The following is a 16,072-nucleotide window of genomic DNA, read 5'->3' as shown; positions in this document are numbered from 1 at the left end:
ACAGGCAGAGAGAACTCCTGTCTCCCAGATCTTGCTAAAAGCATCAAGGAACAGGCAACACTGTCCAGCATTCTGAGGTTTTACAGTTAGTTTTCCTGTAACTTCAGGCTCAGAAAGCACATGGTCTTCCTTCTAAGTTATCACAGGAGGTAATTTATCAAGCATTTCCACAGAGCATTAGGAAGATCATCACCTTCTTAGAGTGTAATATCTGTATCTCAATAATAAAGCCATTGCCACATATTTTAGGTTTTAGTTATGGCATCACCATTCATCTAGTAACCAATTTTTGTACTCTTTAGGGTTCTTTCTAAGATGTTTTAACAAAGGGAGTTCAAAATACAGTAGCTTAAGTAAGATAGAAGCAAGTGGTCTGGGGCTAGCTGTACAACTCTGCCATCTTCAATATATGTGTTCCAAGGCTGCACCTGCCTTTGCCATTTCCCAGGTGAAGGAAAAAGGAGTTTAGGATAGTTTAGTTTAAGAAGATGTCTCAGAATTTCCATATTTAACTTCCCCTCACATCTCATTAGCCAAAATTAATCATTTAAACTTACAGTCTATTGCAAGGAAGAAGAGGAAAATGTAGTTTGTAGCTGAGTCAGCTGTGGTACACTAAATGGAAGAAAAAGATAAAGGGTATTGGGAACAAATAAGATTAGGAATAGATAGTACTAGGCTTCCCAGGTGGTGCTAGTGGTAAAGAACCCACCTGCCAATGAAGGAGACGTAAAAGATGCACGTTCAATCCCTGGGTCAGGAAGATCCCCTCTAGGAGGAAATGGCAACCCATTCCAGTATTCTTGCCTGGAGAATCCCATAGACAGAGAATCCTGGCAGGCTACAGTCCATAGGGTCACAGAGTCAGACACGACTGAAGTGATTTAGCACACACGCATGGGAACAGATAGCAGTCTCTGACATGTTAAGTGAACCATCACACTTTCTGATGGGGAGTTACTGATTTGAGGACCAGAGAGTTAGTTCATAGAGAGTGGCTGAATCATGTTGATGAAAGACCATCAGAAGAGGCAAATGGAAAAAACATTTTGCCTAGGAAGTAACAAGATAATCTGCTTGCTGAGGTTATCTTGGATCCTAAATGAGTTTCCAGTTTCAATTTTCATGAAACTTAGTTTAGTCCCCGTGAAGCCTGACCTTTACACTGATATTTCTGTTTTCCTTATTTCCACATGTAATTCAATAATCTGTTATTAAGCTAACAACAGGAAACTGTTGTTATTTGTAACAAAAAACCTCTCACATAAAGTTACTATTTCTGATTATCTACTATCCAAAAATATGAAGTATGTTCCATGTGTAAGGGGTGGGGCCAAAAAGAGATAAGAGAATACAGTTCCTTTGTGTCATTTGCATGCCTTTTATGAAATACTGAATTCATGAATATCTACCTTATTCTGCAGAAGAAAAGAGGAAAAGGAGGCCAAAATAGAGGGGTCTTACTTATTATCTTAGACAATTAATTACATAAAATTAAAATCAGATATTGTACTAGATATTCCACTAGATATTCTAATGTTGGGTGTCTGAAATACTTTTTCAAATAATTGTTACTAATATTAATGTTATAAACAAAGAAACAATGTATATTCCATTTCAGTAATTTTATACATTTTAATATTTTTATTTATACAGTATAAGAAATGGCTTAGTTCTGATGGTGCTAAAATAGGAATTATTGAAAGATTTATATCTGGTTCATTGGCTGGTGCAACTGCACAGACCTGTATTTACCCTATGGAGGTATGTACTATGATAAAATTTTAACTAAAGAAATGTTTTTAATGCAAATTTTAATTAAAAAAAATAAGTGAATCACAGATCAGTATTTTATACAATAAAAAGCATTATAGCTATAAGATGTGTCTCACGTGAAGTGTCAGTTGCCCTTAGTAACTGTCAGTTGCCCAGTCTTTTTTGGTTTAGGATAAAATTAGTATTGTACTGTGAAAGTGAAAGTGTAGTTGCTCAGTTGTGTCCAACCGACTCTTTGTTGACCCCATGGACTGTAGTCTACCAGGCTTCTCTGTCCATGGGATTTTCCAGGCAAGAGTACTGGAGTGGGTTGCCATTTCCTTCTCCAGGGGATCTTCCTGACCCAGGGATTGAACCCAGGTCTTCTGCATTGCAGGCAGACGCTTTACCCTCTGAACCACCAGGGAACTAAGAAGATAAATAATTTCATTTCTCCAATTAATTGATAGAATCACTTATTCATTAATAAAATCAAATTTGTATTGAAAACCCACATACTTTAAAGTATTTATCTGGATCCAGAGTTGAATCAGACAGGCATTTTGGTCATGGAGCTTATTATAGTCCAGAAGGGGAGATAGAATATGTACATCAGTAATGATGAAAAGTGAAAGTGGAAGTTGCTTAGTTGTGTCCAACTCTTTGCAACCCCAAGAACTATACAGTCCATGGAATTCTCCAGGCCAGAATACTGGAGTGGGTCAAAATATAAATATAAATTCTAGAAGGGAGATCAGTACCAAGTATTATGGAAATTCAGAAGGGAGATATTATTCTAGTTAATGGATTTCATGAAGGACATGAGTTGAATGTATGAGTTTGACTTAGAATTTGGATGTTTGGAGATGATAAGGAAGTGGATTTTAAGTGTAAATAACAACTTGAGCAAAGGAATGGGGATATAAGAGCAGATATTCAGGTGGAGATAGGATAATACTATAAATAATGGTCTGGGACCAGATCAGAATGGCTTATCAATGCAACTTAAGAAATTTAGCTTTAATTTCTTAAAAAATAAGAGCCATTGAAGACTTTTGAGCTTGAAGTGTAATCCCGGTAAAGTTTTTTAGAGGAGCAGACTAGAGAAATGAGATAACTAGATACAAGATATTGCTATCATTCAGAGAAGTGATAATAAGGACTTCACATATGATATTGACTAGGAGAAATTGACTCATATTAGAACAGTCATAAGAACTGACCACTTGAGAAATGGAAAACAGAAGAAAGGGAAAGGAAGATGGCAAAGTTCTGTCTGGGTTCTGTGCCCAAATGTCTAGGAGAGTTATGTCTGAGTTAGGTCTCTAACAGAGGTACAGAACGGAGGAAGTGAGCCAGACTCTGAAAGATGATGAGTTCAGGTTTGCCTGTATTTAATTTGAGTTATTGGTGGGCAACTGAGTTATGATTTTCTACAGGCAGTTGCAAATGTAATACTAAGACTTGAGAGATTTCAAGTCTTGACATGTCATCTGTGAAGAAGTGTTAGTTAAAGCCTTGAAATTGGTTGGAAATAAGTCATAATTTTATTTTTAACTTTTGAGAAAATCTTAGTTTAGAGAATGAAAGGAGCAAAAAACATGCCAGGGAAGCAGGCAGAAAAAATTTACTTGGGTAAGAAGAGAGTGCACGGCCCTGGAGAAGGCAAAGAGTTTTAAGAATGAGATTATCCAAAGTGTTGGGTCCTACAGAGAAGTTCGTACAGAGGGCTTCCAACTGACTACTCAGAGGAAGCTCCATCAAGATATACAGTTGCCCAATCAAGACAAAGTTTGTGTTTTTCTTGTCTTGGATATTTTAGAGAGCCTTTTCTCCAAGTATATCTGTGTGTGTGCATGTTAAGTCACTTCAGTTGTGTCTGACTCTTTGCAACCCTATGGGCCAGAGCTGGCCAGGCTCCTCTGTCCATGGGATTCTCCAAGCAAGAGTACTGGAGTGGGTTGCCATTTCCTCCTTCAAGAAGTGTATCTGGAACTCCCTTAAATTAGATTAATAGAAATTAAAAGGACAATAAGTGAAGTTCTATCAGAAGAATTACACTAAACATAGGAAGATGGATCACAGACAGCCTACAAGAAGCTATATTGTCTTCATAACCCATGTTATGTTACTACTTTATGAGCACAAAATGAACCCAAGTTATATTAAGTTAGTTTGTAGACCCTGTTGTTAATGATAGTTCCCAGAGTATGTATTTTTAGCATATTATAGAATGTTTTTTCCATACTTGTTGTTCACTTTACCATGACTATACACTTTTGTAAAATTTGAATTTTGACTATAGCTGCTTTATTTTGGGCTTCCCTGGTAGCTCAGACAGTAAAGAATCTGCATGCAATGCCGGAGACCAGGTTCGATCCCTGGGTCGGGAAGATCCCCTGGAGAAGGGAATGGCTACCACCTTCAGTATCCTTGCCTAAAGAATGTTATTGCTTTATCTTAAATCAATAAGGTTATCTCAGCTGGTTTGATTTAGAATATGTTTCCTTATAGTACATGAAAGGTGTTTGAGTGGGTATATCAATTAAAGCCACAATGCTTAATTATATTTTCCTGTTTAAATAATTTAAAAAAAAACCTCTGTACTGTATCAGTTGTTTATAATTAAGAGTTAGCAGAAAGTTAAAGTTATATTTGAGATTGCTTTCTTTTTTTATTTCTATGATAATTAGCAAACATCATGACCTAATACAGTTTAATTGATTGCTAGGTAAGTTGAGTGAATCTGATCAATATATTTTTATTGTATTATTTCACATTTAGGTTATAAAGACCAGACTGGCTGTAGGTAAAACTGGACAGTACTCAGGGATTATTGATTGTGGCAAGCAGCTTCTGAAGCAAGAAGGTGCTAGAGCCTTTTTCAAAGGTTATATTCCTAACTTGCTAGGAATTATACCTTATGCAGGCATAGATCTTTGTGTTTATGAGGTAAGCTTATTCTTATAACATGATGTTTTGTGTTAGATTTGAAAATTTGATTCAATACTAGTTTTTATTCTAAAAATCTGGCTATAAATGATTTTTCATGAAATAGCTTCCAACCAAGAAGTGAACTGAATTGTTTTATTTTGTTTTTCTTTTTATATATTAGTTGTTTGCTAGTCTAGTAATAATTTTTTGTTTTTTTCTTTTTTGTTTGAATTAGTTTTTGGTGATAATAAAGAAAGACCTTTCTGCTAAGCTACCATCACCTTGATAGCAAAATCAAACATACTACAAAAAAAGAAAATTGCAAGCCAGTGTCTTTGATGAATATAGATACAAAAATGCTCAACACATTTTTGTTACAAATCCAAACAGATTTTGTTGCAAACCCAGCAACACAAAAAAAAGATCACACACCACAACCAAGTTGGATCCACCCCTGGATCAGACAGATGGTTCAGCATACACAAATCAATCAGTGTGATACAGCACATCAACAAAAGAAAAGATGAAAACCACATGATCATCTCAATAAATGCAGAAAAAACATTTGATAAAATTCAACATCCATTCATGAGAGCATCTCTCACCAAAAGGGTATAGAGGGAATATTTATGACAAACCCACAGCAATATAATACTCAACAGTGAAAGCTATTATAAAAGCCTTCTTTCTAAATTCTGAAACAAAATAAGGATTGCCCACTCTCACCATTTCTATTCAACATAGTATTCGAAGTCCTAGTCACAGCAATCAAACAACAAAAAAACCTAAAAGATATGGAAATTGGAAGGGAAAAGGTAAAATTGTCATTATATGCAAATAACAGGATACTCTAATAGAAAACCCTAAAGACTCCACACAAAAACTACTAGAAATGATTAATTCTGCAAGGTAGCAGGTACAAGATTAACACTCAGAAATTGTTGAATTTCTTTACACTAACAATGAAATATTATAAAAAGAAAGTTAAAAAAATTCCTGTCTAAAATTGGGGCTTAAAAACCCTAGAAATAAACCTAACCAAGGAGGTGAAAGACCTGTACACTGAGAAATAAAAATTATTGATAAAGGAAACTGAAGATGATTTAAAAACTGGAAAGATATCTTGGATTGGAAAAATCAATATTGTTAAATTGGTCATACTACACAATGCTATGTACAGATGTAATGCAATCCCTATCAAATTACACATGACATTTTTCATAGAACTAGGACAAATAATACTAAAACTTATATGGAACAGAAAAGGCTCAGAATTGCATAAGTAATACTGAAGAAAAAGAATAAAGTGGAGGCATAATCCTCCTAGACTTCAGACAATACTACAAAATTTACTGTAACCAAAAAGCATGTCATTGGCACAAAAACATATGTATCTAGATCAGTTGAACAGTAGAGAGCCCAGAAATAAACACACATACCTGTGATCAATTAATCTTTGACAAAGGAGAAAGGAATATACAATGGAGAAAAGACAGCCTCTTCAGCAAGTGGTGTTGGCAAAGCTAGACAGCCTCATGTAAATCAATGAAATTAGGACACTTCCTCACAGCATACACAAAAATAAATCAAAGTGGCCTAAACAGTTAGATATAATACATGAACCCATAAAACTCATAGAAGAGGACATAGCAAAACATTCTTGGAGATAAATCATACCAATATTTTGCTTAAAAATTTTTTTTATTTTATATTGTAGGATAGTTGATTTATAATGTATTGGTTTCTGGTGTACATCAAAGTGATTCAGTTATATATATACATATATCCTTCTTTTTCAATTCTTTTCCCAGCAGAATTCCCTGTGCTATACATTAGGTCCTTTTGATCTTTTATCTAGTAGTGTGCATATTTTATCTATGGTTCTTTAGTAGTTAGTTGTGATTTTGATGTTTTCCTGAGAGAAGGTGAGCCCAAGTCCTTCTATTCCACCATCTTATTTACCTTCCTGTACCAATGTTTTCTTAAATGAGTCTCCTAAGACAGAAGAAATTAAAGCAAAAATAAGCAAATGGGAAATACTTTTGCACAGAAAAGGAAACTGTAAACAAAATGAAAGTACATCCTACAGAATGAGAAAATATTTGCAAACAATGCAACTGACAAAGGCATAATTTCTAAAATGTAAAAATACCTCAGTATCAAAAAAAGAAAAGAAAAACAACAACAAACAACTCAACCAAAAAATGGACAGAAGTCCTAAACAGACATTTTTCCAAAGAAGAGGAACTAAAGAGCTTCTTGATGAAAGTGAAAGGGAGAGTGAAAAAGCTGGCTTAAAATTCAACAATCAAAAAATGAAGATCATGGCATCTGGTCCCATCACTTCATACCAAATAGATGGGGAAACAATGGAAACAGTGAAAAATTTTATTTTCTTTCTACCATTAGGGTGGTGTTATCTGCATATCTGAGGTTATTGATATTTCTCCTGGCAGTCTTGATCCAGCTTGTGCTTCATTCAGCCCAGAATTTCACATGAGTACTCTGCATAAAAGTTAAATAAGCAGGGTGACAATATACAGCCTTGACATACTCCTTTCTCAGTTTGGAACCAGTCCTTTGTTCCATGTTCAGTTCTCACTGTTGCTTCTTGACCTGCATACAGATTTCTCAGGAGGCAGGTAAGATGGTCTGGTATTTCCATCTCTTTAAGAATTTTCCACAGTTTGTTGTGTTGCATACAGTCAAAGGCTTTAGTGTAGTCAATGAAGCTGAAGTAGATGTTTTTCTGGAGTTCTCTTGCTTTTTCTGTCAACTTATGTTGGCAATTTGATCACTTATATGTGGAATCTAAAAAATAGTATAAATGATTTAATTTATAAAACAGAAACAGACTCAGAGACACATAAAATAAACATATGGTTTATTTGATTACCAAAGGGGAAGTGGCTGCAAATTAAGAGCATAGAATTGGCAAATACACATTCAGTTCAGTTCATTTCAGTTCAGTCACTCAGTCATGTATATATAATAGATAAATAAGAATTTACTGTATGGCACAGGGAACTATATTCAGTATATCTTATCTAATGGAAAAGAATCTGAAATTTTATATATATACAAAACTCTGATGTACACCTGAAACTAACACAATATTATAACTTAACTATAGTATAATTAAAAAAAGAAAGAGCAATAAAACCCCCAAACTGAGCTGAATATACTCCAGAGCTATTTGTGACGATTACTCAAATTCTAAATATTCTACTCTAAACTTATCACTTCAATTTTTAACCTAGGAATTTACTCTTTATGATTGTCTCACAGTTTTCTATTGAACCAGTTACTTTAAACTTGAAACACTCCTATGAAGAAGAATTAAGTTGACATCTGACATTTACTGTGAATTATAAGTAACACTGATCACTGAGGAAGGCTTTCTTATCTCTCCTTGCTATTCTTTAGAACTCTGCATTCAGATGCTTATATCTTTCCTTTTCTCCTTTGCTTTTCACTTATCTTCTTTTCACAGCTATTTGTAAGGCCTCCTCAGACAGCCATTTTACTCTTTTGAATTTCTTTTCCATGGGGATGGTCTTGATCCCTGTCTCCTGTACAATGTCACGAACCTCCGTCCATAGTTCATCAGGCACTCTGTCTATCAGATCTAGTCCCTTAAATCTATTTCTCACTTCCACTGTATAATCATAAGGGATTTGACTTAGGTCATACCTGAATGGTCTAGTGGTTTTCCCCACTTTCTTCAATTTAAGTCTGAATTTGGCAATAAGGAGTTCATGGTCTGAGCCACAGTCAGCTCCCGGTCTTGCTTTTGCTGACTGTATAGAGCTTCTCCATCTTTGGCTGCAAAGAATATAATCAATCTGATTTCAGTGTTGACCATCTGGTGATGTCCATGTGTAGAGTCTTCTCTTGTGTTGCTGGAAGAGGGTGTTTGCTATGACCAGTGCGTTCTCTTGGCAAAACTCTATTAGCCTTTGCCCTGCTTCATTCTATACTCCAAGGCCAAATTTGCCTGTTACTCCAGGTGTTTCTTGACTTCCTACTTTTGCATTCCAGGCCCCTATAATGAAAAGGACATCTTTTTTGGGTGTTAGTTCTAAAAGGTCTTGTAGGTCTTCATAGAACTGTTCAACTTCAGCTTCTTCACCATTGCTGGTTGGGGCATAGACTTGGATTACCACGATATTGAATGGTTTGCCTTGGAAACGAACAGAGATCATTCTGTCGTTTTTGAGATTGTATCCAAGTACTGCATTTCAGACTCTTTTGTTGACTATGATGGCTACTCCATTTCTTCTAAGGGATTCCTTCCCACAGTAGTAGATATAATGGTCATCTGAGTTAAATTCACCCATTCCAGTCCATTTTAATTCTCTGATTCCTAGAATGTCAACATTCATTCTTGCCATCTCCTGTTTGACCACTTCCAATTTGCCTTGATTCATGGACCTAACATTCCAGGTTCCTATGCAATATTGCTCTTTACAGCATTGAACCTTGCTTCTATCACCAGTCCCATCCATAAATGGGTGTTGTTTTCGCTTTGATTCCATCCCTTCATTCTTTCTGGAGTTATTTCTCTACTGATCTCCAGTAGCATATTGGGCACCTACCGACCTGGGGAGTTTCTCTTTCAGTGTCCTACCTTTTTGCCTTTTCATACTGTTCATGGGGTTCTCAAGGCAAGAATACTGAAGTGGTTTGCCATTCCCTTCTCCAGTGGACGACATTCTGTCAGACCTCTCCACCATGACCCTCCCGTCTTGGGTGGCCCCCACACAACATGGCTTAGTTTCATTGAGTTAGACAAGGCTGTGGTCCGTGTGATCAGATTGGCTAGTTTTCTGTGATTATGGTTTCAGTGTGTCTGCTCTCTGATGCCCTCTCGCAATACCTATTGTCTTACTTGGGTTTCTCCTACCTTGGACGTGGAGTATCTCTTCACGGCTGCTCCAGCAAAGCGCAGCCGCTGCTCCTTACCTTGGACCTGGGGTATCTCCTCATGGCCGCCCCTCTTGACCTTGAACGTGGAGTAGCTCCTCTTGGCCCTCCTGCGTCCACACAGCAGAATGGGAACAACAGAATGGGAAAAACTAGAGATCTCTTCAAGAAAATTAGAGATACCAAGGGAACATTTGATGCAAAGATGGGCTCGATAAAGGACAGAAATGGTATGGACCTAACAGAAGCAGAAGATATTAACAAAAAGTGGCAAGAATATATAGAACTATACAAAAAAGAGCTTCACGACCCAGATAATCACGATGGTGTGATCACTCATCGAGAGCCAGACATCCTGGAATGTGCAGTCAAGTGAAAGCATCACTACGAACAAAGCTAGTGGAGGTGATGGAATTCCAGTTGAGCTCTTTCAAATCCTGAAAGATGATGCTGTGAAAGTGCTGCACTCAATATGCCAGCAAATTTGGAAAACTCAGCAGTGGCCACAGGAGGAAAAGGTCAGTTTTCATTCCAATGCCAAAGAAAGGCAATGCCAAAGAATGCTCAAACTACCACACATTTGCACTCATATCACATGCTAGTAAAGTAATGCTCAAAATTCTCCAAGCCAGGCTTCAGCAGTACGTGAACCGTGAACTTCCAGATGTTCAAGCTGGTTTTAGAAAAGGTGGAGGAACCAGAGATCAAATTGCCAACATCTGCTAGATCATTGAAAAAGCAAGAGAGTTCCAAAAAAACATCTATTTCTGCTTTATTGACTATGCCAAAGCCTTTGACTGTGCGGATCACAATAAACTGTGGAAAACTCTGAAAGAGATGGGAATACCAGACCACCAGATCTGCCTCTTGAGAAACCTATATGCAGGTCAGGAAGCAACAGTTAGAACTGGACATGGAACAACAGACTGGTTCCAAATAGGAAAAGGAGTACGTCAAGGCTGTATATTGTCACCCTGCTTATTTAACTTACATGCAGAGCATATCATGAGAAACGCTGGGCTGGCAGAAGCACAAACTGGTATCAAGATTGCCGGAAGAAATATCGATAACCTCAGATATGCAGATGACACCACCCTTATGGCAGAAAGTGAAGAGGAACTAAAAAGCCTCTTGATGAGAGTGAAAGAGGAGAGTGAAAAAGTTGGCTTAAAGCTCAACATTCAGAAAACGAAGATCATGGCATCTGTTCCCATCACTTCATGGCAAATAGATGGGGAAACAGTGGAAACAGTGTCAGACTTTATTTTTCTGGGCTCCAAAATCACTGCAGATGGTGATTGTAGCCATGAAATTAAAAGACGCTTACTCCTTGGAAGGAAAGTTATGAACAACCTAGATAGCATATTGGTAAGCAGAGATATTACCTTGCCAACAAAGGTCCGTCTAGTCAAGGCTATGGTTTTTCCAGCGGTTATGTATGGATGTGAAAGTTGGACTGTGAAGAAAACTGAGCACCGAAGAAATTATGCTTTTGAACTGTGGTGTTGGAGAAGACTCTTGAGAGTCCCTTGGACTGCAAGGAGATCCAACCAGTCCATCCTGAAGGAGGTCAGTCCTGGGTGTTCTTTGGAAGGACTGATGCTGAAGCTGAAACTCCAATACTTTGGCACCTCATGCGAAGAGTTGACTCAGTGGAAAAGACCCTGATGCTGGGAGGGATTGGGGGCAGGAGGAGAAGGGGATGACAGAGATGGCTGGATGGCATCACTGACTCGATGGACATGAGTTTGAGTGAACTCCGGGAGTTGGTGATGGACAGGGAGACCTGGCATGCTGCAGTTCATGAGGTGGCAAAGAGTTGGACACGACTGAGCTACTGAACTAAACTGAACTGATAAGTAACATAAAAGCTACAGAATAGTTATGAGGTCATAGTTAAGAGGGATGGGTCTGAAAAAATAATTAAGGACCTCAGTGCTGATAAAATAGTTGTTTTCAACTCTATATGCATATCAGAATCATCTGCTTGTGGTTATTTAAAAAATAAGATTCTTGGGCTATATCCTAGGATATTCTAATATCATTGTTCTTGGAAGAGGCCTGGAATTCAGGTTTTTTAGCTCCCTAGAAACATCTGATGTAATATCAGTTAAAACTAAGAAAATTGAAATACTATTATACAGTTGTGAAAATGAGAATTGAGTAGAGTAGTAATTGGGGGGTGTAGGGGGAGAGGCAAGAGCTCTAGTGTAAATAGCCTTCCAGTGAAGTGTAGCTTGCTCCCCTTACTTCAGCCAGTCATTTCACTTTATGGCTATTCATCTGCTTCAGGTAGATCACTTTAACAATATATACCATGTATGGAGAAGGCAATGGCACCCCACTCCAGCACTCTTGCCTGGAAAATCCCGTGGATGGAGGAGCCTGGTAGGCTGTAGTCCGTGGGGTCGCTAAGAATTGGACACGACTGAGTGACTTCCCTTTCACTTTTCACTTTCATGCATTGGAGAAGGAAATAGCAACCCACTCCAGTGTTCTTGCCTGGAGAATCCCAAGGACGGGGGAGCCTGGTGGGCTTCCGTCTCTGGGGTTGCACAGAGTTGGATACGACTGAAGCGACTTAGCAGCAGCAGCAGCAAATAACAATATATATCATATATTTAACAATATATACCAACCAACAATGTCCTTGGTTATAGGGACATTGAGAGTATGTGACTAGATTAACTTAAAATTCTTTCTCAGTACAAGAAAAATATCTCTCTAGGTACAAGCCTAGTGGTATTTTTGGTAAGTGGTACCACCATTATGTGAAAGATAGCCAATTTCATTTAGCACTGAAAGATATACAGTTACATTTTCATAGAATTTATTCAGTATTATACCATACATTTATTTTCTTTTCTATGATCGTATTAAATTATTTGCCCCTGTTTATATTGGGCTCCCTCCATTCTTTTATTTTTACAGTTAAATATTTTTTGCTGTTGTAACAAAGTGCCATTACACATTTCTCTCTTTATTATTGCATAACTCTAATAAATGCACACTGAGTAAGGACATTTTGAAACTTATTTTTTCAAAAGTGTCAAATTATATATTTGATAATAATTGTCCCAGTATATAATGGTGGAGTTGTATCCTTTAATTAATGAGTAGTTCTAAAAGCACCTAGTGATATTTTCAACCAGTTATTTGTATATAATTTTTCTGGCCATTTTTACTCACAGAAAAGCAAATCTAGAAAGATGAATCAGTCTTAAAATTTGAGAAAATATGGGTTTGTTAATTTAGACTGCGTTATTCAATCTTCTCTGCAGTGTCCTGTTAATCCCTCTGAGAATCTCTAGATTTTGCCTGGGTCTTTGAATATCCTCACAGACCAAAACAATCAAGCAAAACAAAATAAAGCATGAACAGAGAGCAAACAGAGAACTCACACTGAGAGTGTATGAATCATTATTGGAAAACATCTGTGCACTCGATGCCCAATAGGACACCAGAGGTGCCTCCTCTGTACAAGGAAGAGTAGGAACAATCTCTTGTGAAGATTTTGGAAAGAACAGTTCCAAAATCAAGTGACCAAGCTTGACTTATCATTTTTCACCTTTCTGACCTGATAATTCATTAGTCTCTGAATTACTTTCTTCATTTATAAAATTTATAAAATGAGGTGACAATATTAACAAATTTCTGTAGGGATTAAATGAGATGACATCGATGAAAATGCTCTTTATAATTCTTGAATCAAGAAGCTAACTCAAAAATGTTTATCGAAACTGAGTGAGCAATGAACTTTGTTCTACTTAGACTTGCTGTGCTGTGCTTAGACTTGCATAGTAGTTAAAGGATATTTACTACTCTTTTTTCTGCTAGCATTTGAAGAATCATTGGCTAGAACACCATGCAAGAGGCTCTCTAGACCCTGGAATAGCGATTTTGCTGGGATGTAGTACACTGTCTAATGCTTGTGGTCAGATGGCCAGCTTCCCTCTGAACCTTATTAGAACTCGTATGCAGGCTCAAGGTGAGTTTTATATAAGTGAAATAATCATAAGTTTTAAAAGTTATTTAAAATAATTTTAATGAAAACAGTAGTAAGAACTAACTTAAGACTGTTAAAAATAAATTGTTTTAAATGAGTAGAAATTAATGATTTCAAAAACAAAAATGGTAAAATTAATACATAAATCAAAAGCTAATTCTCTGAAATTTAAAGCATGAATCTTGGATTTGTTGTTTTATTGCAGAGTCTTGTGAATTTTAGATTTTATTTCTTCTCCAAAGTTCTATTTGGAACTCTTCACATTTCCTTCAATTATTGATGATTTCCACGGAGTTTCAAATTAGGCAGTTCCATGCAGAACAGTAGAAAAGATTTTTCTTTCTTCAAATTGAGTCAGCGTTTGCTCAATATGCACGTATTTCCCCCTAGTTCTGCTCTTATCATAGTCTGCATCAGGAACTTAATGCACTTGTGGAACTGAATGCAGTTATTCTGTGTTCTAGTACGTTTAGCAAGAGATATTAGGTAGAGGGTATTGCTTTTGTTTCTCTCAAGTGAAATATTAGGAATTTAGACTATAAGAAAACACACACGTGTCACTTTTTGATAAGAAAAAGAAACCCCACATAATCTGATTGTCATCCCGAGTTAACTATTCGAGGGGTCATGTGGTAAGTTACCTTCTTTTAAATGCTTTTTCTCCTCTTTTTAGTGAGACTTTTTTTTTTAATTTATATTGCAGTTCAGGTGAAGATCTGTGTATCCCTCTATCAAACTATGTATGTCATACACAATTCCAGATGCTCCTTTGAGGTCCTTTGTGAAAGAATTTCAAGTGCTGTCCAAGAGGGCTTTCTGCAGTGATGGAGTTGTTTTTTATTTGTGCTATCCAGTATGGTAGCCATTAATGACACAGGGTTATCAAGCACTTGAAATGTTGTTAGTGCAACTGACAAACTGATTTTCTGGTTTTGCCTAATTTTAATTAATTAAAATGTGTAGCTTCATGTGTCTAGAGACTACAGTTTGGACTGCACAGGACAATTCTACAGGTAGGGAGAGAGGCATACTCTGAAGTAATTTCAACCTCTATAAATTCTCATTTTAACCACTGAACTGTCTTTAGATTAAGTATTGTATTACATTGATTTTTTCCTTTATAGCACTGGAAGAAAAAGGAACAACCTCAATGATTCAGCTCATTCAAGATATATATAACAAAGAAGGAAAGAGGGGATTTTTCAGGGGTGTCACGCCAAACATCATAAAGGTGCTTCCTTCAGTATGCATTAGCTGTGTGACTTTTGAAAAAGTGAAAGGACATGTGGGATTCACTGAGAAGTAGAATATCAAATTGTTTCCTTTGCTATAATTACCTAATTGTAAGGTAATACTTCGTTTGTAAGGAGAAATTGACTTTTTTCCCCCCCCGAAAGGAAAGAGATATCAAGTAATTGTTAAAATATTTTCTCTTTATCTGTTACAAAATCTATATATTAAATAATTATTCTGTTAAAGTTCTTTAATTTAAAATCCTTCACATCCACAGATTCAATTTACACTTCCCACTACTCTCAGAATCCTAACTTGAAACTTGTTTTTATTGGGTTGGAAGATACCATAGTAACACTGTAGAAAACATTTGGTCAGTTGTAGCAGTTTGTGTTAGCTCTTTTGTATTTAAGCAATTTTTTAAAAAGCAGAGCTTGAAAATATTTTATACACTAGAAGAAAAATCAGTGCATTTAAAATTGATGTTGTGTGGAAGATCAGTCTAGTTCCCTTCTTTTAAGCAAAATAAAATGTGAGTTTCATAATTCCTTCTATCAGATTATAGATGGAATACTGATGACATGATAACACATTGCTTATTTCTCTGGGTACTTTCATTTGCAAATGTAAACATTGTTGGCTCATTTTTATTCTTGACACTTTCAGCTGTTTGTCAGCACTGAAAACAAATTAACATTGGAGGAATTTTCTTTTATCTTCTGCTTGAAAAACATTTGAGTTTTAAAAATTAAATCCATTATTTCTGAAAGCAATTCTTATTTCAACTTATTTCGACTTGAGTCAGTAGAAATTCCAAATTTCTGTCCTTGGTTTTATGAAAATAAGAATCATATTCTATGCTGGAATTAAATGAAAGTGCGATGAGACAGTGGTAATGGGCTGGTTGGCCACAACGAACTCAGCTGAAGAACTGCCAGGCTAAACAGACTACAGTCCAGGCCGGGAGACTTAGTCTTGCTGATAAGAAAATTTGACTTTATTCATTTCCTCAAGGTGATCAGTTTCTTGGTGATAAATTAACCAAAATTACTCACAAGTCTAAGGTTTATACCATAATGCAAAGTTATTAATCTATAGTGGCACTTAATACTCTCCATTAACCAGAATACTTTCATCCCTTCTCCAGGGCACATCTTTTTCTGGTAGAGGAGGCCAAGGTAGCTTTCTAAGCTTCATTGCTCAGGAGCACAACTTAAA

At 36.5% G+C, this 16,072-nt stretch overlaps 1 protein-coding gene across 1 annotated transcript in view; it reads left to right on the top strand.

Annotated features, from left to right (window-relative positions):
* LOC147375952 (mitochondrial adenyl nucleotide antiporter SLC25A24-like) overlaps nt 1–15,099 on the top strand; it is a 92,643-nt gene extending 77,544 nt beyond the window's left edge. The window contains exons 7-10 of the mRNA XM_086391516.1: nt 1,657–1,764; nt 4,540–4,707; nt 13,453–13,603; nt 14,746–15,099. Coding sequence (XP_086247642.1) covers nt 1,657–1,764; nt 4,540–4,707; nt 13,453–13,603; nt 14,746–14,927 — 609 coding nt within the window. The 3' untranslated portion in view covers nt 14,928–15,099. The remainder of the gene's footprint in view (nt 1–1,656; nt 1,765–4,539; nt 4,708–13,452; nt 13,604–14,745) is intronic.
* The last annotated feature ends 973 nt before the right edge of the window (nt 15,100–16,072 follow it).

This window comes from Bos grunniens, chromosome 3 (genome assembly GCF_055505025.1).
Source record: "Bos grunniens cultivar Pamir isolate PY7600 chromosome 3, Bosgru_T2T1.0, whole genome shotgun sequence".
Lineage (NCBI taxonomy): Eukaryota > Metazoa > Chordata > Mammalia > Artiodactyla > Bovidae > Bos > Bos grunniens.
This window is presented reverse-complemented; position numbering and strand designations above follow the sequence as displayed.